Genomic DNA, 25,462 nt, shown 5'->3' with positions numbered 1-25,462 from the left:
ACTGCAAAATGCATGATGTTGTGCTCTGCTGTGGGAGGAGACGGGCCAGCAGTCTGTCCCATATCTACTTCTGAGGACATGGCAGTGGGTCCAGGGGACAATGCCAGGATGCTCCTGGGCTGGAGACTGAGGCCTGGATATTCCTTAACTGACCATCTGTCATAAGGCGGATGAGGCCTGGCTGAATGGGTCCCCAGGAAGCTGGTCCACATCCAGCCAGGCCCCCAGGCAGGGGTATTTTTAACCCAAAGCAGGGAGATCTATATGGGGGAAGCTCCCCCTCACTGGTAGCTGCTCTGGTAACACGCTCGCTGCCCATCTGCCTGTGCTGCCACCCCCACGTCCCTCTCCCTACCACTCCCAAAGGAATGCCAGCACCAAACAGACAGACTCTGAGTCCACTCAGGATGGAGGGGACCCTGAGGGTGGTCACAGGCAGGATGTGCAATGTCAGGGCCCTTCCAAAGATACTCTGCACTGAGCACCTCACAACAGCCTTCGGGCCCTGCCAGCTACTGCCCTCTCTCTTCTCCTGGTGCCCAGCAGGTGGTGTCTACACAGAGTGCCCACTTCCTCACCGCCCCTCACCTCCTGCCACTACTCTCCTCAGAGTACTCTCACCACAGCCACCAGTAAACTCTGTGTGGTCAAACCTGATGGCCACTTTCTGGGCCTTAAAATACTTGATGTGTCTTCTCCCTTTAGCACAGCCCAGCCCTCCCAATCTCCAGCTTCTGTCTCTCCCAGTTTTCCTCCCACGGCTCTGACAGCCTCTCCTCCGCCTTCCCTGGGGAACCACGGGTATCTCCTTGCCTGGGGCTCTCCATGAGTCCCACATCTCAGAAGCTCCTTCAGTCAGGGCAAACAGGGGCCATTGTTGAACCCAGACCCACTCCTGACCATTGGGACGTTTTACATCTCATTCTTGCCTCTCTTCTCAGTCTCCATGCTATCTTTGGGGGTTCTCACCTGTTTCTGTGGCTGTAGCCACCAGCTGGGTGGGAATGATCCAGACCCATAAGCCAACTTCCCATGGAGCATCTCTCCTCAGATGTTTCCTGGCAACTCAGACTCACCGTGCCTACAACTGACCTCGCCATCTGATGCCCAGTAGCTTGTCTTTCTAGTCTACTGCTGAGGTGAAGAGCTTTACCATCTACTCAAGGGTTACATTTTAATCCCCCTCAGCCAGCTAATGACCTAACTTTGCCTCCCAAGTCCCTTGACTCTCTCCAAATATTTGATCCCCACTGTCACCCCCATACTGTAGGTCACCACCATCTCCTGTCCTGATCAGGGCCAAGTCTAGGGGGAGTGTCAACAGTGGTCATCCCTGGATGAGAAGTATTATGGGTTGAATTGTGTCCCCCCACCAAAAGGTTTGTTGAAGTCCTAACCCCAGCACCTATGAATGGGAAGAACAGTATGGGATGGCAGAGGCAGAGACCGGAATCAGGACATTGCAAGCCTAAGAATGCCAAAAATTGCAGGTCACCACCCGAATTTTGGAAGAGTCAAGGCAAGATTCTACCCAGCCTCTAAGAACAAGCGTGGCCCTGATGACACCTTGATTTTGGACTTCCAGCCTCCAGAGCTGTGAGAGAATAAAGTTCTGTTGTTTGAAACTACTCAGTTCATGATGCCTTGTTACAGCATCTCTAGGGACCTAATGGTGTGAGCTATGGGCAATCTTTATTTTCTTATTTATACTTTTCAGTATTTTAGGGATTATCGGTTGTGGAGACATAGACCTTTATGCTCAGGAAAAACATTCTTAAAAGAAAAAAAACCCTCACTCAGCAAGAATCCCAAGCACTCTATCGGATTTATCTCTGAGAATCAAAACTATCTACACCCACACAGCTTACTGATCACATCAGCGTGGCTTTATTATTCCACTGTCTTCCTCAATACAGCTTCACTATTCCAGGAATAGTGCTTTCTTGCTCAGGAAGATAAAAGTTGCAAGTAAAAAAAGTTTATTGTTCATTTAAGGAACTTTGCAGAAAACATTTAAACAAACATCAAATTGTTCGACTTTTTAACAGATAGCATCAAGTGACTGTCTACTCTCCAAGGCTCTCCAAACCCTGGTCTTGCTGTGCCCAACAATCCTAAATTACTGTGTGTCACTATCCTTCAGTGTCTTAACGCACTGCCCCACTTTAGGCAGTTTCATTAGTCTTAATGGAAGACCCTGAAAACATAGATATAACCTATCTTTGCCTTTGTTTTTCTGAGATGTTTCTAAGACTCTGTCAAGGGAGAGCATCGCTTCCCGGGGTAATAAGGAAACTCAGCTCTGTTTTATCAGCAGGTTGATCTGGTGGTATTTTCAGGCTTTCTGCATCTAACATACCCAAAATATTGCATATCGAATGCCCTCTATGTGCAGAGACTGAGCTAAGCACTTAACATATAGTTTTAGAGCATCTGCTAAGCGAACTGTTAAAAGATAAACTGAGGCATATTAAACATTTTAAAAGTTTCTTTGAGCAGAAGTTGCTTCCAACCGGGCAGCATCCAATCTAACAGACAGGAAGGAGCTCTGAGGACCTGCACCAAAGAAAAGACTTTTATACCCAGAAGGGAGCAGGAACAAGGATGTTATATTGGGCAAAAAAGCAGTCTGGCTATTGCAAGGTTACTTTCCCTCAGGGGAAGGCGGGGATCTATCAGGCAGACTACGTAACTAGTGCTCATCAGGCGATTCCCGATTGACTAGTTTAGGATGCCATTTCTGGGAGAGCTGAGACCGTAATTGACCATAATTAAGTCTCGGTTTGGTGACATGATGGCTTGGTGTAAGTACCTCCATTTGGGGCCTGTTGTCTTGTTTTTAACAAATCCCAAGCGGCTGGAAACGATTCCCCGTTTTGTAGCTGGGGAAAGAGACTCGCTGATGTTAAGTGGCTTGCCGGAGGCCACACCATCAGTAAGCAGCAGAGCCGAGCAAAGCCTGCTTAGCCTCTTAAGCACCCTTCTGCCTCTCCAGATTTCGTGAGATTGTGATACAAAGTACACATATTCCGGTGTCTGGCTACTTGGGGGAACTGATGGTCTTCTGCTCCCAATTACTCCAATAATTGCCTCAAGTGGACAGAACCCGCTCCTCCTGAAAGACCTCCACGGGCAGGCTTCCTGACACGAGTCACTACAGAGGCCATTGCCGTCACACCGGCCTCAGGCATGGAGAAAGTTAACCAGGAGAGACAAATGGGCTTCAGTGGAAAACAAGCAATTGTTTCAGGCATGCACATTTCCCACAAAGCCCTGGTGCAACAAGTTAGCTGTGGAGGAAGAGCCGGACCCTTTGTGCAGTGGGCTGGAGCACAACACTCCATGTTGTTCTCATGCATCCTCCATTCAGATGCCACGTGGTAGGACTCCACGCCAACCTGCAGACCAGATTCTTTTCTTCCCCCTCAGCAGCAAATGTACATGTTTGCTTTCAAGTAGGCAGAATTTGCCCATGGGTGGTCTTTGATTTGGAAGAAATCAACCAGAGTGGTGACTCACAACAAAAACAAAGGTGGCTTGACTCACTCCGCTGGGGAGGGGGACGTGTGTGCAAAATTCACTTACCCAGAAGAAGAAGTTAAAGACAAAGAGTAAATACTTCAGGTAGACGAGCAGCCAGTCGTCCTGCTCGGCCTTGTAATGGGCCATGGTTGCTGGGCCTGCAAAGAAGACACATGTGTTGGGGGGTGGCAGACCATGGGGAGCCACTGTCCTCCTCCCAGAGCCAGGACTCCTTACTAGCCCATTTGGCCAGGTGGGTCTGAGGCTGTGGCTATGTAACCTGGAGGAAGGATCAGGGAAATCCAAAGGCTATTGGATGCACAATACAGGTGCACTGAGAAGAATTTTCTAGACCCTTTGGATCTTGGTTTTGCCCTTTTGACCTAAGTCTAACCTACAGGTCTTCCTACAGACTTTGCACTGACCTTGCTGTGTGTTCTGATTCTCTTCTCCTGTCTCATCAGGGTTGCAGGACACAAATTTACCTGTCCTACACATACACATACTCACGCACACTTGGCGTGTGTGCTTGGCCCCGGAGTCTGGCACTCTGCATTACTTGAGCGGGATCTTTTTGTGTGTAGGTGAGGCATGAGCCCCAAATCAGACAGTGCAGGCTGGAGAGAATATCAGCCTCACCCAGTGCACCCTACCTGTCCCCTGCACCTTGACTTTCCCCATGAGGAAGCAGGTCAGCAGGCCTTGTTGTTTGGCAGGCAGACAAGAGCTCTGGAGTCTGACTCCCTGGGTTCAAACCCAGGTCTGTCACAAGATACGTGAGACTTTGGGTGAGTCATTCAACTGCTCATTCCTCAGCGTCCTCATCTGTACCAGAAATAATAACGATACCTATGCTGCAGGCTTGTTTGGAAGATAAAATGTGATCATCTATGTGAGGTGTTTAGCATAGTCCTTGGTACACAGTAAGTGCTCCATAAATGCTAGCTATTATTATTATATGCAGCACGGATTAGAACCCAGGACTCCAGCCCCCAAATTCCTAGCTGTTGCCCTGGAACCACGCTCCCTCTGCTTGTCCTATTGCCCACTGAGGGGCTCTCTGGGAACCATGACGTCAGTGGGGTGACACGTACAGGAGTTTCACTGTGCCTGGTAACCCCATTTGTTTCCCAGTAAGTCTGAACAACAGCCTCTGTAGCTTCCTCTTCCCCTCAGCTCCATTTCCCCCCCGCACCCGCCCATGCTCTACCACGCACAGAGCAGTTGTTCTTTAAGAAACCGGGCCCTTGAGGGGACCTTTCTTATTCTAGAGCTATAAGCAATGGGGCACTGGTTTTGCTCATTTCCATTCTCTTTCTCCCTCATTCTCCATCTCCAGTCAGGCCCTCCCTGCTACCACCCTGCTCCTCTTCCTGGCCGGTGCTGGGCTGAGCCCACACTGTTCTTCCTAAGCTACCACTCTGCCTTTTATTTCAAGCCCATGGGCTCCTAGACAGAGAGAGGAAGAAAGAAAAGAAAAGGTGGCTGTCTTATTTGGGATTTCTATTTGCAGAACTCGAAGAAGGTAATTTAAGACTTTTAGTCTTCTGGTTAAAAAAGGACAAAACCCATTTTTCTCCGATTTTGTCTCAGAGGCAGTGTGGTGGACAAAAATACAGAAGGAGAAAAAAAGGAAGCCTACAAAAAAAAAGGGTGAAAAATGGTGATAGATGGGGTCAGCTGGGCGACTGGAACAGGAGCTATTACACGGCCGTTGTGCAGGTGGCCCTGACAAAAGAGCCTCTGGGCCACTGTGGGCCATTAGTAAATGGACAGCTTGTTTGGGCCCTGGGCTCTCCTGTCTGCATCTCTCCTCTCAACCAGGGCCCGCAGAGCCAGGCTATAGACCCTTCTCTAGACCTGTATACCAAGTGTCAGGACCCGCAAACGAAGGGGCTAGCACCCTCTAAAGGAAAACTGTATTTTTAAAAAAGGAGTTGAGGCAGAAGACAGGATTTAACAAAAAGAAACACATTTCTAACGGTAAAATTTAGGCCATTAGTGGTAGAGAAGATAGAACTGAATACATCAGGGTCAGGGGAAAAAAAAACCTCTGGGCTCATTAATTCAACCTTCTGCAGAGGGAATGAGGAAATTAACATTCGCTAAAGTGACAAGGCTAATTGGTGGTAGCAGTTTCCTATCCCCTCCTGTTCAGGCTTCTTCCTCCACCACATCCCCACTGTATGTAGGGCCCTGTGCTGGGGGTGGCAGAGGCCCCACAGAACCGGCTTCCCAGCTTAGAGCCAGATGCTTGGATTTGAAAGCTAAACTTGTCATTTATTGGCTGTTTGACCTTGGGTAAGTTACTTAGCGTCTCTGAGCCGCTAACATTTATTGAGCATTTATTATGTGCCAGGCACAGAACTAAGTGCTTTATATGTGTTATCTTGTTCCATCTTTCCAACAGCCCTAGGAAGAAGGGTAATTCCTGGTTTTAAAAGGTAAGGAAACGGAGGCTCACATAGGTTAAATAACCTATCCAAAGTCACACAGCAAGTAAGTGGCAAAGCCAGGAGAGGGTGAGGGGCATCTGACTCAGCCCAAGCTCTTACCCACTGTGCAGTGCTCTTGGGACTCAGGCTGTCAAGGGACGGGACAAAGGGACAGAGATGGCTGGTTTCCTTAATACTTGTTCTCCCCTTCTGCCTTCGGACCAGAATCCCTCAGTTTCAGTGAGCACTGGCCACCTGGAGGAGACATTTCCCAGCATTCCTTCCTGCTAGGTGCAGCCAGGATTGACTGCTGGCAAAAGGCATGGAAGCAGAAGTAGTGTACTAGACTTCTTAGAGGTATTATTTTCGGGGTGTATGCTTCACGTGCATTTGAAAAAAAAAGTAGGGTGCAGAACTCTGTGTGTGTTAGTTAGGCCAAATCTGCTAACAGCACTTTTCACATCTATAGCTTTACTGTATTTGTGTCTGTTGGTTCTCTGATCTGTTGAAAAGGTATACTACAGACCCCCGCCATGACCATGAATTTGTCTATTCTTTGGTTCTGTCCATTTTTGCTGCGTCTATTTTGCAATTGTTTTATGGAGTGCATACAGATTTGGAGTTGTGATATCATCCTGGTAGATCGATCCCTTTGTCATTAATGAATGTCAGTCTTTATCTCTAATGATCAGAAATATCCTTAAAGTGAGGAGGGGGCATGTCTCCCTTCAGTCTTTCCTTCTTCCTGTTGGTTGGAATCCTGATGGGCTGACTACAGCTCTTGTAGCCATTTCGAGCTATAAGAGCGATCAGTTTTAAAAAGCCTGGGTCTCAGACACTTTTAGAGCTGTATTACCTTTCTCAGGGAAACAAGCACACACACACACGTTTCCCTCCTTATCGATGCAAAAATGCTCCTTTATCCTAGGCATTCTTCTAACTACTTCCCTAGAAGCTGCTTCCCTTCTCATTTGAAAATATCTACCTGAGTCTCCATTTCCTCCCCTCCCCTGGATCCCTAAGCCACCCTCATCCTGCACTGATGCCGCTCTGGCAGAGGTGAATCCTCTCCCAGCACATGGCACTGTGGCCCAGCCCCTCCCCCTGGCTTCTGGGACCCTCACTCCTCTGTTCGCCAATCCTTCCCCTTGCATGTCAGAAGAAGCCATGCTTCTTCTTCCTCCTCCTCCTCCCTGGGCTCATTCCCCTGCTGCCTCTTAATTGTACTCACTACCTGCCCGTAGGTATCTGTCCCCTGCCCACCATCCCTGCTGCCACTGGTCTGGTTGAGACCTTACCATCTCCTTCTTGGACTTCAGCACTAACTTCTTAAATGTCTCTGGGCGTCTCATCAGCCCGAGCCCCTCGGCCCCTGCCAAGGGACTCTTTCTGAAATGCAAGCCTCATGAAGGATGGCCTCACTGAACACTCTCCTGTGGTTCTGCATCAGCTTCAGGACATTGATTGCCCTTAACTTGACTGCCTAGTGGCCCGGGACAGGTGGATAGGGAGGGTGAGGCAACTACCCTCCTAGGAGTGTGGATACTCCCAGCCCACCTGCCAGGTGGTTCTGGATGGGATTCCTGGCAGACAGACAGCTGCCCTGATGGACACCCCTCTCCAGGACCTTGTTTTCCTCAGTCTCCCCTGTGGTTAGCGAGTAACACGTGGGGACAGTGGCTGGGGGGTGGGGGTAGGAAAGGCCTCTCCTCCAGAGAGGAGAAAAGCAAACACGTGCCATTTGACCTGCCAGGATGGAGGAAGCAGGGCTTCAGAGCCTCCAAGACCATGTTCACAGAACTCCGAGGGGCATCTGAGGATTTGTGGGAAATAGCTTACCTTCCTAAGTGGGTTTTATTTCTGTCTAGAGGATGGGGAATTGGACTTTGTGAACCAATGGCAGGAGGTTTCCCTCAGGGGCCAGAGGCAGAGAGTGGGGGCAGGCAAGGCAGAGATACCTTCCCACCCAGAGGTGGTAGTCACTGTTGGTCATGGGGTCCTGGACTAGCCTGAGTAAAAAGAAGAGGTGACCGTACCTCCTGGAGCCCTGCTCCAGCCAAGCTGATCTCTTCTCTGGCCTCTTACAAGACCTGCTGCCCCTCCCTCCAGCCTTGGCCCCACTGTGCCCTGAATCTGGAGTCCTGGCTCCTTGCTGCCCTCCCACATTCTCCAAGCTCAGCGGGGTCCCCCCTCCCTGAAGATGGCCATCTCTACCTTCCCTCCTGAGACCAGTGCCCAGTGATGGCAGCAACTAGTTTGAGTCTTTTTCAGTGCCTTTTTTTTTTTTTAATGTTTTCCTACTTATTTTTAAGAGACAGAGCACAAGCAGGGGAGGGGCAGAGAGAGAGGGAGACCCAGAAACTGAAGCACACTGCAGGCTCCGAGCTGTCAGCACAGAGCCCAACATAGGGCTCAAACTCATGACCTTGAGATCATGACCTGAGCTAAAGTCAGATGCTCGACAGACTGAGCCACCCAGATGCCCCTTTTCAGTGCCTTCTTAATCTTCTAACAAGCTGACTGGTTGGGCCCTGGTGTATCGGCTGAATCTGCTGAGACCGGGCAGCTGAGCCACCCACGGAGGCAGGACACTTCTCCTGCCTCTGCCCCTTCCTTGCTGCCTGCACTTTGGCAGGTTGCATCCCCTCTTGGCTGTATGTTTTCCTACCCATAAGGCAGGCAAGTGTCAGGAAGCCACAAGGCGGGCAAGTAGGTAGCTAATGATCTAATGTGCCCATGACTGAGGGAGGGATTTTTCAGAATATTGGACTTTCAGTGCTAAACCTGGACCACCCCCAGCAAGTCAGGATGTCAGGTCACCCTACTCCCAGATGCTGTTGCTGGTCTGAGGGCCACTTTGGATCAGTGTTCTTTAAAGCCCCTACGAGTTCTGGAAGTCCATACCCCTGCACTAAGACCATCCTTTGCATCTGAATAGACATAGCTGAGTGGGTACGGGTGGAGCGCGGGGTGGGCACACCCTCTCACACAAAATCCACATTTAGGACGTGTTCCCGTTGAGATGTCAGAGACTTCCCAGACAGCCTGCTAATGCAGCTTCAGGGTGCCTGTCCCTCCAGGCCCAGGCTCTGAGTACAGAACAAAGCTGGCATTCAAGGGCAGCCAGAGGCCTGGGGGCTGCTAATAGCACAGTCAGGACCCACACCACAGGATTCTCAGAAAAGCAACCGCAAATGCCTTGATGGTGAAGTGACAGATTTGGGGGACTTTCATCAGGCCGGATGTGTAACGTCCCGGGCCATGAGAACTGGGGATTATTATCTCTTCTACTGCCAGCCCCCCAAGTGAATGAGTCTCAAAGTACAGAGAGGATGAGAGATATGTACAAAGAGCCCAGTGGGCTGGCCAGATGTGTGGGAACTCACGCTGTGCAGGGCAAGGCTCAGCCAGGGTGAGCACCAGAGTTGGGGGCAGAATGGATCCCCTGGGTGGTGGGTGAGGGAAGAGCTGAGTCCTTTAATGGTGAGGGGAGGCAGGAGGTGTGGAGTGCTTGGGGGCAGACTGTACAAATCCCAGGTAAGTACGGAGGCACTGTTGGTCCCTGGGCCAGCTGCATCGTTCAATCATTCAACAAACGTGCACTGAGTCCCCACTATGTGCCAAGAGCTGTACTCAGAATCACTGGAGTTAGTCCAGGGGTGGGGCACAGGCATGTAGATCACCTCTACACCCTGAGGGTGGCACAGAGGAAGTGGCAGTAATTCTGCCACAATGGGATGGGCAGGTGAGAGAGGCATTTAATCTGGTGTTTGAGGACCAGTAGAGTCCCTGCAGGCAGAACAGGAAGGAAGGCTGCTCAGGCAGAGAGGATGCTGTGAGCAGAGGCCTGGAGGTATGGCTGGGCACCGTGGCTGCAGAAAGGCCAGCAAATCAGGTTAGGGGCCTGGGGACAATCTTGCTGGCCACACTTAGTTGTGACTTTTCCCATTTCCCTATACTCTTTACTCCTGGGATGTCAGGGGCCTCTTCTCTGCTCCCATTCAAAAAAGCTCATGTTTGGGGGTGCCTTGACTCTTCATTTCCTAAGGGGTGAGCACCTCATATCTGAGGTCAGGGAGGGGGCTCCCGGGGAGCTTAGTGATTCTAAAATAAAAACAAAACCAGTGTGTGTTTGCTATGGAAAAACCAGACCCCACCCCACCCCTACCCCTTCCTCTAAGTAAGTGCCAGTTTCCACTTCTGGGTTCTTGGCCAACGAGTGACCATGCCTGCATGATGGGCAAAAGCAGTTGGAAAGGAAAAAAAACAATCTAAGTGGTTGAATTTATAACTTAATGTGGGCTCCTAATAAAGCTGGTTGCAGCCCTGCATAGCATGATTCCTTCCCCTGCATAGACAGCTTTGTCCTTCTTTGTCTTTTCCTTCTCTTCTTGTAATTTCCACTTGTCTGACCCATTCCTGGTGGGTGGAAAGTCTCTCTGAAGCAGTCAGGAAAGTGGGATTTTCTCCAACCTTCCAAATGGGTCAGCTGAAAAGTGCCAAAAGGATCCCTGGGGCGGGGATGGGGAAGGAACTAGTGGTGGGGGTGATCACACTGTGGCCAAAGTCACAGTGCAGATGAGTGGCAGGGCAGGGACCTGGTCTCCTATCTCCATGGCCACCAACAAATTTTGATTGGCTGATATAATAATAATAATAATAATAATAATAATAATAATAATAATAAATTTCCTAAATGCTAACCACATGCTAGACAACTGAGCTAAGTGCTATATGTGCAGTAATTTACTACTTAAAACTATCCCATAATGGTGTGACTATCCCTCTTCCAGAAGAGGAAGGCACAGAACTGGGAAGTGGAGAGACATGGGCAGAGTGGGTGCAGATGTTTTACTTTTATCTGGGCGGTTCCAGTTCTGGCTTCTGGTTAAGTTCTCTCAGCTTGGTGGCCTCTGGTGGAAGCTAAAAATGAGGGAAGCTTCCAGGGGCCAAGACCCCAGGCAGGGGCCGCAGGAGGAGGTGGTGGGGCCAGTGTTCCTGGGTCGGGAGAAGCAGCTGTCACTATCAAGATACCAAACTGCTTAGGGGAACCCTCCGGGGGGGCCCACCTTCTTCTCCCTGGTCCTCCGTCTCCTCAACTTTGAGGCTGGGGATCCAGCAGCTGCTAGTGCTACCGTGAGGCATGGGCTGGCCTGGGGCCTCTGGGCTACTGCTGGTGTTTCATTTATATCACTGTATTTGTTGTGTGCAGGTAAATGAACGTGGGCAACTTTTCCGGACCAAACTTAAGGTTTGATTGCTAACTATAGTGCCATGTGGATGGTGCTGTAGGTGGAACCTGAATTAAAATCCTAGCACCAAGAAGTCTTAGTCTTTATGCTCTGAGAGATACGTTTTCCTAAGTACATGGGTTATTTTTTACTTCATTTGAAAGTGCCAACATGCATTACATGGATCAGACAGGGCTCCACTCATAACCTGAGGCAAATGGTTTGGCTTTTTCCTTGTTCTCCACGTTTATACATAAATGGAGTTTTTGGACTCTGTGTGTAGATGGGTGTCATCCTTTGCTATGTGTTTCCTGCGTCTTTTTGTAAACTGCAGCCTGACCCATGAAATGAGGACCTCCTTAGTGCTTCTGAGAAGAGTCAATGAGCAAATAAAAATAGTACTAGTCAGCAGTTTAGAAGACTGGGTGTGAATACCAGCTGTCACCTACAGCAGTGTGACTCTGGGCCTCAGCTTCCTCCTCTGTAAAATGGACCTGATGCTAGTCCAGCTTTGTCTCTCTTGCAGGGTGGCTGTGAGGATCCAACAGGATGGTGAATTCACAAGAACTGTGTGCACTGTAATCTTACAGCCTCAGTGCCACACAAGAGCAAAGGAATTATTACAACCAACTCCCTGAGAGCTTCTCAATGAAGGACAATGTATGGGTAACCCTATAGAATATATCAGCCAGAGACCAGGTGTCTGATAGCCGGAGACAGAGTTTCACAGTTTCTGTACCTAAACCCATCCACCTGCTAGTAGACTCTACGTAGACGACTGTGACAGGAGACCCTGTTCCCAGGTGACATGAGGAATCCACTACAGAAAAGTCAGGACCTAACTTTAACAGAGTAGATTGGTTCCGACAGGAAAGGCACTTTAAAAGAAGGGGGATACAAATATTAATACGATTTAACTAAGGTTAATGTTAAGATAAGCCTCAAAATCATGAGAACCTACCAAATAACCAGTGATGGAAGGAGACAGGGTAAGAATGATAGAGAATTACGTTCTCTGTAGAAGTATAGAGGAATCAATTTGGGATTATACATTGGAAGGCTACGGATAGTTGTAGGGGACCTTTTCCAAAGGTGATCCTGGAAACAGCCCGTTGACACCAGATCAGTTCCCTGGGTTTCCACTTGCCAAGGTTAAGTCTGAACTTATGAAAATATACTGAGATATTATTTTTCCTCATCTTCTTTTATCATTCACCAACATCTTACTTTCTAAGCTCTGTTTTACCCAACATGTCCCGAAAATGCAATTTTTATATAAGCTCCTGATGGATGGGTTTGCTGAAGGTCAATGCTCCTACATTGACCACCTGAAATTTTCAGTTTGAAAGTATGACAAAAATCACTTTAGTTAGAGAAGTCTTTCTTAGAAGGCAGATATAGTTAAATGTTATTCCTTATTTGTATTTTAGTGAATTTGTTGTATCGATGATTTCCTATTTCTCTAAACTTAAAATGGAAGTTTAACAAATATAAAGTGCAGAGATCTTAGTTGTACAGCCTTTTGATCTTTTTCAAGGTGCATACATACATTGAAGGCTATGTATTTCCCACTGAGTACTGCTTTGGCTGCTTTCTGCACATTTACACATGCGGTAATTTCACTATTTTTAAAAAAATATTTATTTATTTTGAGAGAGAGAGAGAGCACGAGACAGGGAGAGGCAGAAAGAGAGGGAGAGAGAGAATTCCAAGCAGTCTCTGTGCCATCAGTGCAGAGCCCGATGCGGGGCTCAAACTCACCAACTGAGATCATGACCTGAGCTGAAATCAAGATTGGATGCTTAGTGGACTGAACGACTCAGGCGCCCTGGTATTTTCATTACTCTCTCCAGGGCTTTCTTTCTTTCTTTCTAAATTATTTATTGATTTTATTTTTAGGGAGGAGAGAGGGAGAGTGCACACATGAACAGGAGAGGGGCAGCGAGGGAGAGGGAGAGGGAGAGGGAGAGGGAGAGGGAGAGGGAGGGAGGGAGGGAGGGAGAGAGAGAGAGGAGAGGGAGGGAGGGAGGAGAGGGAGAGGGAGAGGGAGAGGGAGGGAGAGGGAGAGGGAGAGGGAGAGGGAGAGGGAGAGGGAGAGGGAGAGGGAGAGGGAGGGAGAGGGAGAGGGAGGGAGGGAGAGGGAGGGAGAGGGAGGGAGAGGGAGGGAGGGGGAGAGGGAGGGAGGGAGAGGGAGGGAGGGAGGAGAGGGAGGGAGGGAGGGAGGGAGAGGGAGAGAGAGAGAGAGAGAGAGAGAGAGAGAGAGAGAGAGAGAGAGAGAGAGAAATATCCCAAGCAGGCTCCATGCTCAGTGTGGAGCCTGACCCGGGTCTTGATTCCACGACCCTAGGATCATGACCTGAGCCAAAATCAATTGTTGGCCGCTAAAATGACTAAGCCACCCAGGTGCCCCCTCTACATCATCCCCTCTTTCCCCTAGTCTTTCAGCTCCAGCCTCAGGTGAGGAATACCGACCTATGCCCAGAGTATGCCATGGTAGAAAATCACCCAAACAAGGCTCAGAGACGGGCCAGCCCCTGCTGATGGGAAACACCTGGCACGTAGTCAGGCACTTCCTTGTGGAGTCAGACCTCACCAGAAACGGCAGCAGGACGGGCAGCTTCGATAGGTTTTGAAGGCAAGCGTGCAGTTAGCCCCTTCTCCAAACAGCACACAGTCTTTTCCTTGCCTTTGCTCCAGCCTTTGAAGATGGCCATCCAGCAGAGGCTGGGAGAGCCTGGGGCCCCGAGGCCCACCCCAGCAGGACCTCGTGCAAGCATGGCTTCCTTCCTTCCTTCCCCCAGTATAACGCTCCGCGGCAGGGCGGCTGAACTGTTAGAGCATGCAAGCACCTAAAAGGAGCTCATTACATAAACAAATACCTGATTCCAGGGAGGCAAGTCATTCTGCCTGTGTTTCAGGGCCTTGAGAAGCCACCTCTGGCCCCAGCATCTCCTAGAGTCCTGGCCAGCAGTCAGAAGCCCCACCCCTCCGGCAGTGTCAGCCCCTCATCTGGGCCAGGTTGCTCATTTAACTGTCTCAGGTGTACCTACTTTATAACTGAAGATGCTGAGCCTCTTCTGGCAGACCCAGGGACTCATCACTGGTGTTGCTGGTCTGGGATTTCATCAGGCTTTGAGGAAAGAAAAAAAAAATCGCCTCCACCCAGAGTCAATTTCTCTGTCCAAGCTTTGGTACGTGGAGCACTGAGACACCTCCTGAGAAGCCTCTCATAGCAAGGATGGATGTTCAGAGGTGGCCCACTCAGGGTAACCTCAGGATCTACAGGGTAAAGAGCAAGGGCAGGAGGAAGACCCCAGAGCCCAGGGTGTTGGGGTTCAGGGGGGTGACAACAACAGGGCAGCCACATCACTCAACTCCAGGGGGAGGTGTACACATCAGAGGCCCGTGAGCGGCTGCCCCTGGAGTTGTGCACTGCACGGCACGGTCTAGGCGGGTGCATGCACTGCCTTGGCAAGCTCATTTCTTCCTTCTCTGTCTCATTCCTTGCCAAGACTTGGTGCCTCGGGTGAAATCTTGACTTTTACTGGAAGTTTACAAATAGGGACTGGGTAGCACAATATATAGTGGGTGAGCAAATAAGATAGGTGTGTGTCTAAGGGGTGGGCTGCCCAAACCCACTGGGGGTGGGCAGACATTTGGGGGCTGGTACAACTGACAACCCCCCACCCCCATATACCTTTTTAAACATATAAGCCTTAACTTTGATCTGCAGGTAGATATCCCCCTCTCTTCTGGAGGATAGTGGATTAAAACTGATTGCAGATAAGCCAAGGCTGCTAGTGGTTTATCAAAAGTTGTTCTCTCCTCTTCCCATCATAATGGAGTTGCAGGTGGGTACAGGGACACCTAACTAGCAACCACATTTCGCAGACCTCTCAGCAGCTAGATCTGGCTGAGTACTAGTCCTTGACAATGGAATGTGAGTGGAAGTGCCACTTCCAGGCTTGCCCCTACACATCTCTACAATCTGTCCCCTGAGAGTGGGACCACAGATGTGCCCGAAATCTAGCTTCCACCACACAAGGACAGCACCCCAGAGCACTGCTTCTCTAACTTTCGGGCACATTAGAATCACCTGGAGGGCGTTCACAGTCACAGGTAGTTCGGCTCCAGCCCCAGAGATTCTGACCCAGTAGATCTGGGGTAGTGCCGGAGAATTTGCATTTCCAACAAATTTCTGGGGGATACTGATGCTGCTGGTCTGGGGACTGCCCTGGAGACCACACACTGCCCTTAGGGATGGTAGACAAATAAGAGAGCAGAACCTGGATCCACGTATGACTATGTGGAGCACAACAGCTTGTCTGCCCTGGACTGTTACAAGAAAGAAGAAGAAACTTTTTTGTCCCGTTGGGTCTCTAACTGAATCATATCTCCAAGAGTCAGAGTCTTCTCTGCACAATGTCCCACTCAAACAGAAGGCAAAAATAGGTCCTCTGTAGCTCCATCTGTAAGGGCAACAAGTTGGTCCTCACCTAGACCAGTGCACAGAGCCAGGATACAACCGCGGGTGGGAGGCTCCGAAGCCCAATCTGGTTGCCACGCACGCTACCTCCCAAGTCCTACGATAACGTGCATCCTGTCTCCTTCTCAAGTTATTGCCAGACCCTTCTTCTCCTGGCCACCAAGGCCTGAAGCTTCATTTCCCCGTCTGGTTGTTCTGCAGCCTACCACAGTCTGGCTGCCCCTACCACTCTACTCAACCCAAAGTCACTTTTTTTTTTTTAAGTTTTATTTATTTTGAGAGAGGGAGGGAGGGAGAGAAAGAGAATCCCAAGCAGGCTCCACGCTGTAAGCACAGAGCCTAACATGGGGCTCGGACTCACAAACTGTGAGGTCATGACCTGAGCTGAAATCAAGAGTCAGACGCTCAACTGACTGAGCCACCCAGGTGCCCGGTGTCTCTTCAACCCCACTCACGCCCGGCTCCACCTACGTCTCACAAGCTGATGACTCTCAGGAGCCTGCTGAGGCTTAGGCTCACTCATGTGGCCACGAGTCCCTGACTGCTAGCCTGTCTAAAACTAAGCCAGGATGTCCCCCACAAACCCAGCCATCCTGCATCCCTAAGCGTAATGACGTTCCCACCCTCCCGCCACCCAGTGCACTATCTTCAGGATTATGTCCCACTTCTCCCTCTTTTTCAGTGTCACCACCTCCCACCCCAACACATACTACTTCACCAAGCTGTCCCCCTTCTGCAGGCTCCTCCATCAACTCTTAGGAATCGATTCATTCTGATCTTCTCACTGTTACCACCCCACTGCAGGCCTACCCTTTGTCTACTGTTGCAGTGGTCAGGGTGCACATATCTGTGTTCCCTTCTGAGATTAATTAATCAGTCTATTCATTCACTGAACATTTGAGGCCTTGCTATGTGATGCAATGGGCCAGAGATCAAAGAGCTCACAGCTGGGGAGACAGCCGCATCCAACACTATGCATGGAGTTCAGAGAGAAAAAAGTCTGTCCAGGTGTGCAGAGGAGGAACTACTGGCAAGAGTTCAAGGACAAGTGGAAATTCAGCAAAGATGGTGACAAAGCAGCCATTTGCCAGGCTCAAGATTCTGGATTTCATTATGAAAGCAATGGGCACCACCGGACCCTCTGGTCCAGGGAATGACAGAATTAGAGTCACTACTTATGAGGTTAGAGTAAATAAACCCAAATGGTTTCACAGGTTATAAACCAGATCCTGGGGTTGGGGAACAAGCATTCCTTTAAATGAATTTTAAAATCCCCCATGGAGCCCAGGCATCTGAAGGGCATCTGAAGGGAGAACCAAGCCTGTGTCTGGTTGATTTGCGGTGGCTCTGTAAGGCTGCGGTGGAAAGGATGTCGTCTAAGACAGTCAAGGGTAGGCCAGGCCGGCTCCTTGTCAGTCCAAGGCAGCTGGGCCAGGCTACCTCACTGCACCCACCAGTGGACCAGGCTAGGGGAGCAGAGGAGCCGATGGTGAAGCAAAACCCTAAACCCAATAAGGAAAATCACTGCCTCTCTCCACAAAGACCACAGGGTTTTAATTTTGACACATTAGGTCTCAGAAACACCTTCAAAAATTAAAAATGCATTGCCTAATATGCATTGCACTGCTCCCTCTAAAAACCAGCTTCATAATAGTGAAGAATACAGTCTATAATTTTTCCCATACTCTGAGATGGATCTGTATTATGATTTCCCCAGTCTTTGTGAACAAATAGATGTAGGACTTCCACCCGGAAAGAGCTGCTCTTTTCATCACCCACGTGGAGACATGTTCTTGAGGCTCTGTCCTGGCAGGGGCTGTTTGGTCATCACCCCCTACGGGAAGGCTGACACTTGGCATGAGGGGGATTTGGCTGGGGAGAGTGTGTGTTCCTGGAGCCCGGGGGGGACAGGCATGAAGGGCAGTCCTCTTTTCCCATGACTCCCAAACAAAGGGGGAACTGCCAAAGGGATGCTAGGAATGTCTGCTGATGGTATTTACGGAGGTGGGGGGATGGCAGACAGGCAGAAGCCCAGGTGTGTGGGGAGGGGGAGTTTAAGTCAGGATTTCCCTCACTACTTCCCAGCACCTTGGACAGCACCTGCATGTCTCGTGCCTCAGTTTCTTTATGATGAACTTGGTGTTCTAGCAGTACATGCTTTCAAACAAGTTTGTATGTAGAACCTAACATATAAAACAGATAAGGTGTGTAGCTTCTCTGGCTGAAGGGGTGTGCTAAGTCCCCTTCTCCGCCCGCCCCCCCTTCAAGCCCATTTGAACAGTGTCTCCCCCTCCCTTACTCCCCCTGAAGCTGGAACCATGCAAGAAACCCAGTTCTAGCACTCTAGGAGACCAAGATGCAGGCATTAGGTTTTTTATTCTTTAATTTCATATTGTTCTCCACACTTGTCCCCAGTCAAAATAAGCAAGGGGAGAGCTGTTGGGGCCTACCTCATAGAAATCTACTTCCTATATCATAGACTTACAAGCTATTTTAAGAACTGAAAGTGACCTCTGAGATTATCTGAGAAACTCTTCATTTCATCAGTGGTTCATCTTCTCCTGACCCGCACCTGGCCCCAATTCTATCCCATTTTTTCCCTTTTTTTATTGTGGTAAAACAGACGTAACATAAAATTTACCATTATAGCCATTTTAAAGTGTACAATTCCGTGTCATTAAGGGAATCCGCCACTATCTAGTTCAGGACTTTTCATCACTCCAAATGGAAAACTTGTACCCATTAAGCAGCCACTCCCTACTTCCCTTCCCCCCAACTTCTGGAAACCTCTAATGAGCTTCTCTAAGGATTTGCCTACTCTGATTACTCCATATCAACAGAATTATGCAATATGTGATTTTCTGTGTCTGGCTTCTCTCACTTTGCATAACATCTTCAAGGTTCATCCATGCTCTAGCACGTATTAGTACTTTATTCTTTGTTACAGCTGAGTAACGTTCACTTGTGTGTATAGAGCACCTTTTGCTTACCCATTCATCTGTCCATAGACATTTGGGTTGTTTCCACATTTTGGCTATAGTGAATAGAGCTGGTGTGAACATTCATGCACACGTTTTTGTCTGGACACCTGTTTTCAATTCCTCTGGGTAATGCCCAGGCATACGATTGCTGGGTCATGTGTGTAACTCACTGAGGCATTGCTGAATTTTCTTCCATAGCCCCACCTCATTTTTCCAATATGGCATCTGTCCTGGGCAAATGGGCCCAAGCCTCCTGGAGAACGGCAGCAGCCCTGTATGTGGGCATGTGGTTGGTTATTTCTGTCCTCTCCAGGCTTTAGCTCACTGTTTGCTTGCACAGATGATGGGAATGATAATGATAATAATGATGACATAATTGTTATACTACTTCTCACAGTAACTAAGAAGCGGACAATCTTAAGATCCCCATTTCACAGATGGAAATTCAAAAACACACAGCCTTGTTTGAAATACAGGTCTACCTCTCATCCACAACCTGTGCTGCCCTAGAGGAGCCTTTCCTTCCCCCTCCCCCACCAGCCTCCAGACAGTCTGGAGATACCTCCTGCCAGGCTCCTGGTGCCTGCCTCCCAGGAGCATGACCTAGTCTGGCTCCCGCCAGGCCATTTCATGAGCTGGGCTGCTTTCCAGTTTCTGCCACTGCATCAGGCTTCTCTGATTAGTGCCCAGCCCCTAGCTGCTGATGAGAACACCTGTGGCCAAGAGGCTTCTGGCACAGCTGAGAAGCCTCTCAGCTAGGGCCCCAGGGACACTGGGGCATGATGACTGATCCTGGCTTCCTCTCCCCTCTCTGCAAGGCAGGTCCCTGTATGTGTGGGGTCATACTGCCCATGACAGCTTTCCAGACCCTGTATATAGCCCAGGAAACTGAACCTGGGCTGGTCTTTGGAGGCTGCACCTGGGCCTTGGGGTCTGAGGCCATGTGACTACAGGAAGGCCAAAAGGCTGCCAACTGTAGACAGACCCTGGGCAGGAGGCCAGCCAGTGCTGCCCTCTCTGCTCAGTTCTGCTCTGCTGTCTCAGGCACAGAGTTGGGATGGAAGCAGCAGGTCTCCCCTGTCACCCCAACATCTGCCCACAGGTGGCCCAGTCAACAGCCAGGTGCAGGGGCCTGACAGAAATTGGAGAAGGCCAGAGGGTTGGGTGGTCATGACTCTGAGGGCAGAGGGAGAAACTTCCAAACATCTACAGTCTCCAGTGAGCCAGACAGAAATGGGAGGCACTCTGGAGGCCCCGCAGGCCTCCCAAGCTTGGATTTAGGGCTCAGACTGGAGCTGGAGCCCCAGGGGTTATCTGTTCTTAGGCACCAGGATGTGCTTTCTCTGTTGTGTGTGTATGAGGTTGAGAGGGGTATAAGACTCGAAGCAGTCTAGAGCATGTGGGAGGCACTCCGGGCCCCAAATCAGTGATGACCCTGGCTCTCAGACTCAACAAGGACTCCCACCAGGCTTGACTCATGGGACCAGGGTCCTCATGTGCTGGCCCCCTCTGCTGCCCCCTTCCCCAGGGTGGGATCCCCAGCTGAGTGCAAATTGCCCAGAACAACCTCCTCCCTACTCCCCAGCTGCAGCAGCTGCTCACTTAACCAGAGTCTCCGAGAGATGGTTGGGAAATGACACTGGTCTGAGCCCACTGAGCACACCTGTGGGCTTCAGGGTGGGGGGGGTGGTGGTGGTCCTTGTGGGGCAGCTTATGCATGATCCTGAGTGCAAGCATGAAGGGGGCTTTTATCCCCTCCACCATCCCTGGTGGTAGGAGGAGGGGGCTGGGGAGTGAAGGTGGATGTGAACCTGGCTCCCTGGTGCTTTCTTTGCCTGTCACATGTATGGAGGGAAAAGTACTGTCACTCTTACCAGCTGTGTGAACTTGGGCAGGGCCTCCTATGTACCTGAGCCAGTTTCTTCCCCTGTCCTGTGGAGATGAGAAGGCAAGGACCCAGAAAAAGTGACCTTGAAGGCCAGTCAGCACTGGTTGAGTGTGCGGCCTGCTTCCTCCTGACCCCACCAGCAGTAGAGGCCTCCACCAAGGGGAAGAGGGTAGTCTGAATGCTCTGTTCTCTGGCAGGGATCAGCCAGGCTAGAGGAGAGATGCTCTGGGCTGGAAGGAGGAGGACCCCTCAAGAAGCCTTCATTATGGTGCACATTACTTTGGCTTAAGTACATTCACAACCTGCTCATTGGGAACCAGAAAGGCACAGACACTCCCTTCCAGGCAGCAGGAAATGGGGGGGGGGGGGGGGGCTGAATGACATAAAAACTTGTCCCATTTCCCAGAGAGTAGGATTTGTACAACTTCTCATTTGCTTTCAAAATAGGGCCTGTCTTGTCTTTGGAGCAGGACACCATGGCTTAGCTGTGTAAGTCTAAAAGACCTTTCCTTCCAAGGGGTTCTAAGTTGGAGGCCCCTGAAATCATATGAAAAATTTTTTTTTTCTTTTTTACCATTTATATGCTGGAGTTCCATAGGTTTTAGCAGATCCCCAAAGAGGTTTAGGACTTTCCTTAACAGAAAGGTTAAGGTTCCTATCTTGGGTAGTTATAGACAAGGCCTGGATTATCAACTCCCAAGAGAAAGGCCTTGAGTTAGGCACAGGATCGGAGCCCAGGGGCCCCAGAGAAGCCGAAGAGGCAGAGCTGGGGCTGGAATCCAGGTTTCCAGACCCTGGTTGAGCTTGCTTTCTACCGCACCACACAGACCGATAGAACTGTGTGCTTATGTACATAAGGGTGAGGGAGAGAACATTTACGCATCCGAATTTAAATTCCAATTTTCACTTTGGGACTTGGATGTAAATCTGTTAGGTCTTAAGTCCAGAAAGTGATGTAATTTATTGAAGAGAATGTGGAAGCCGCTAAGCTCCCTGATAAATAAACCATATTTTCTTTATCTCAGGTCTGTAGAAACATATTTTCTAGGGACTTAGAAACCCCCTTGGAAAGCATTCGAATCTTCTCCCTGGAGGAGAGCCAAACACACAGATTTGTGTCTTTTTAAAGATATTTGACCTTTCTGGGCAAGGAAATAATGCACTCGCATGGCAACTAACCAACAACCCCCACACGGTTACCCTAATTCTTTCCAAAAAAGAAGGAAGAACTTTAGTTCCATGAGTTCTAGAGGGAGGATGTTATAGAAACGGACTTGGCATCAGAACACCCTAGATATTGCCCACATCGGCTCCCTAACCATGGACTAATTACATCATCACCATGAGCATCACTACCTGAGGTTTGGAAAGCCGCCTGCAGGTCCCAGGACTAGAAGATGGAGTCAGTCTGCTCCCATCTGTAGGCCAGAGAGACGCAGAGGGTAGATGTCTATCTCTGCTCTCCCTGAATAGGTCTGAGAAGAGGCCCCCAGGCACCTATCTCTGGTTTTCAGCTCAGTGCCTGGGCTTTGGGAGGACTGCAGGCTGCCAATGGCCATCGTCTCTGAGCTCCCACTGCCTCTAGTTGTTACTGAGCCTATTAATACTAGACACTGGGAACTAACGAGCCTACAGTGCTTTGGAACTGTGAAGAGCTCTAAAAGGACGCCTCATTATTATTGATGGTGATGATAATGTGTGGTATGTAATATTTATACACCACTTTGGCTGCTAACTTCCAGAGTGAGGAGGGAAGAATTTAAAGCCCAGCCAGCTCTGTGGGTAGCAACTGCATTCTTGACACCTCAAACAGAGTCTCTACCTCTGGTCCCCTGTGCACCACTGGTCCTTGAATTCTTTCTAAGATGGCACATCAGCAATCCAACCTTTGGAAGGTGTGGGCTCACCTCCTGCCAAGGATGCACGGGACACTGGGCAAGAATGAGGAGAGCAAGGAATAATTGCTTTCTGTGCCCACCAGCTCATCCAGCTTAGATTTACCAAAATGCTTCATCAGGCCGGATCATGTGCCAGCTCCCCTGCCTCCCCACCCTCACCAATTTTGAGACCAGACCTCCCTGGGGTTGAATCTCAGCTCTGCCATCTGTTAGCTGTGGGATGTGAGGAAAGTCTTTAATTTATGTGTGCCTCAACATTCATGACTGTAAAATGGGGATAATACCACTGACTTTATAAGTCTGTGATGATTCCAGGAAATAATGTATGTTAAAACATCACACCATGCCTGCCTGGCACATAGTAGGCCATCAATAAGTCATAGATCCTATTACACTCATAAATGTCCCCCATGCTACATTGTTGGAGGGCTAGCACCTGGGCAGAGTACCCTATGAGAATCCCTAGAGGGGGCAGTTGGGATAAGAGAATTCATCCATCAGTTATGGGGTGAAGGTCAGCAACATAGCTTTCCTACTTCCTACGCACGTATATGTTTATTTAAATTATTTCAAGACAGTTCAGAAGTGTGCTTAAACCCCTGAGTTTACCAAGTGGGAACCTTATGTAAGCTAAGATACTAAAAGACAAACATATGTAGTAATGAAAAGTAGAGCACAAACCTATTGTTAATGATAACTTTCATAAGGGAGGAATTCATGACTGTTGTTGTTCGTAGTGTTATTCTGGTCCCAAGTTCTGGTTCCTGCAGCTCACTTCACCTTCCAGGGCCTCAGTTGTGAATAAAAGAACAATTCCAGTCATTTAGAGCCTTAGATTTCAAAGCAAAGACTTGGAGGCCTTGCTGCCCCCTTGCCAGCCTCCCCCCTTCCTCCTGTGCTCTCTACCTGATGCCCTTGTGACATGACATTTGCCTGACTGAGCAGGTTCAGGTTGGAAAGGCCAAGCCTTAGAGTTCTCAAACTTGCAACAGAATGGCCCAGAAGCTTCATTAAAACATAGATCTTTGGGTCTACCCCCGGGGAGTTTCTGAGTTAGCAGGTCGGAGTCCACCCTGGATTTTGAGGTTCTAATAAGCCAATAATAATTCAATAAGATGTTGATTCTGCAGAACTTCACTTTGAGAACAACTGTCTCAGGACCATGCTTTTCACACTTGCTGAACTAAGACCACCTGAGGAGTTTGTAAAAATCTGGCCTCCCAGGCTGCAGCCCAGGTGAATGAAAGCGGTGTCTCAGAGACCAGGGTTCAGAGGCTAGGCCTTCCTCTAGCCCCTGTGCCCACGTTCAGTGCTCTGGGGTCCCCAAACTGTCAATAACCTCAGGTGGGTGGACTGGGGCTCTGCAAACCGTTTGTTAGAAGATTAGTTAGTAAATGTCCCAGGCTCTGCGGCCCACATGGTCTCTGTTGCATATTCCTCTTTGTTTTGTTCATTTGCTTCAGCCTTTTAAAATATAATTGTAGCCTATAGGCCATACAGAACCATTTTGTGGACCCCTGGAGAACAGTGAGTCATGCAACTACCAAATTTGATGATGGAAATTGCTACTTACAATTAGCATTATTTGGACAATACAGGAACACCAAGGTAGAAGGTAGACCAACTTAAAGGCATTCAAGGTACAATGTAAATGTGGCTTCTGTGCTATCTCTAACTACTTCTTCCAACAGGTCTTTATATATTAAAAAAAAAAAAAAAAGGTAGAAAAAACTCCCTTTTCAGTTCCTGGTACTAGTACTTGCTTCCTAGTACTTGCTTGGAACTTGAGGTTTCCAGAGCAGTGAAAAGCCCGGAGCTATCTGCTCTGCCATCAAGAAGTGTGAATTGCTTTCTGAGTATTTCATTTTGTTCTAGCACTTCTAGTCTTAAATTCCTGTCTCCCTGCCTCACCTCTCTCCCCACAGAGAGTGGGATTTCTCCCAGAAGGCCTGGCTTCCCTAAAGCCTCTCTGTGTGCAAAAAGCACCCCAAAATGTGCAGTCACCCAAAGATCAACTCGTCCTTTGGTAACAAAGCCATACCTTTCCCCATGGCAAACCGTCCGCTTGGCTTCAGTATGAAAATGGTCATGCCTGGAACAGCTAATCAGTATCTCTGAACAGACTTAGAACTCCTACAAGCTTTTCGCTTTCCAGCATATTCCAACCCTCAGGCAAAATGGACTATTCTCACCTCTCCTCCTGTCCTTTGTTCTTTTCTTTTGAGCCTCTCAACCACACTAGAACCTGTGAGTGAAAGATCCAAACTGACTGTTTTAAAAACATAAATGCTTTAAAGGAGAAGGATGGAGACCTGGACAAGGAAATGGAAGCCTCTGCTGTTTTCCAAAGAGAAATGACTAACTAGAATCTCAGGGCACCTGAATGGCCCGCTCATTTAAAGGATCTGTTCTGCCCCAAGTGGACCACCATCTAAAAATGTAACCAAAATGGAAGGTCAAGGGTTGAAGCCTGGGCTGACTCCACAAGCAGGCAACTGCGCAGACTCACAGTGCCCTGTGCTGACAAGGGACTGGCGCTCTGTTTAATGCTCTGCTGTTGGCATCTTGGAATTTTTAATGATTTAATCTTTGAGCTTGTGTTTTGTAAGTGAAGCCCTATGGGACAGTGGGCATCAATGTGAACAGAGAGAAATGCTCGGTGCGTGTGTCCACTGTTCCTTGCTGATCTCATTTGATCCATGATGCCCCATGTGAGAAGGGAGATGATTCATTTTCAAAAATACCAAAAAGCTGTACCATCTAGTTAACAATAGGTTTACAACCTTTGGAAATATGTTCAAACCTGATCCCCCCCCTCCTCCCACTCCCCAATGGAGTCCCAAACCCTAAGACACTTCACTTCCTGGTTATTTTTCCCCCTCTCCATTTCCTGGGCTTTTTGTGGGCTTTACAATGGGCTAAAGAAGACCCGAAGTCGCTGCCGCATCACCTCAGGGAATGTACATTTGTTCCAATCAGACTCCTTTTTGCCTTACATGGGCAGAGGCGACGTCCGGGTAA

At 49.2% G+C, this 25,462-nt stretch overlaps 1 protein-coding gene across 5 annotated transcripts in view; it reads right to left on the bottom strand.

Moving 5' to 3' along the window:
- Positions 1-25,462, bottom strand: part of TSPAN11 (tetraspanin 11) — a 73,806-nt gene that overhangs the window by 41,278 nt on the left and 7,066 nt on the right. For all 5 annotated transcript variants that reach the window (XR_002084531.2, XM_019464824.2, XM_019464825.2 and 2 more), the window contains exon 2: positions 3,586-3,680. Coding sequence is in view for 4 of the 5 variants with exons in the window: in XM_019464824.2 (XP_019320369.1) it covers positions 3,586-3,669 (84 nt within the window). In the remaining variant the exon portion in view is untranslated. The remainder of the gene's footprint in view (positions 1-3,585; positions 3,681-25,462) is intronic.

This window comes from Panthera pardus, unplaced genomic scaffold, assembly GCF_024362965.1.
Source record: "Panthera pardus isolate Hobbes unplaced genomic scaffold, ASM2436296v1 HiC_scaffold_6, whole genome shotgun sequence".
NCBI classification, from domain to species: domain Eukaryota; kingdom Metazoa; phylum Chordata; class Mammalia; order Carnivora; family Felidae; genus Panthera; species Panthera pardus.
This window is presented reverse-complemented; position numbering and strand designations above follow the sequence as displayed.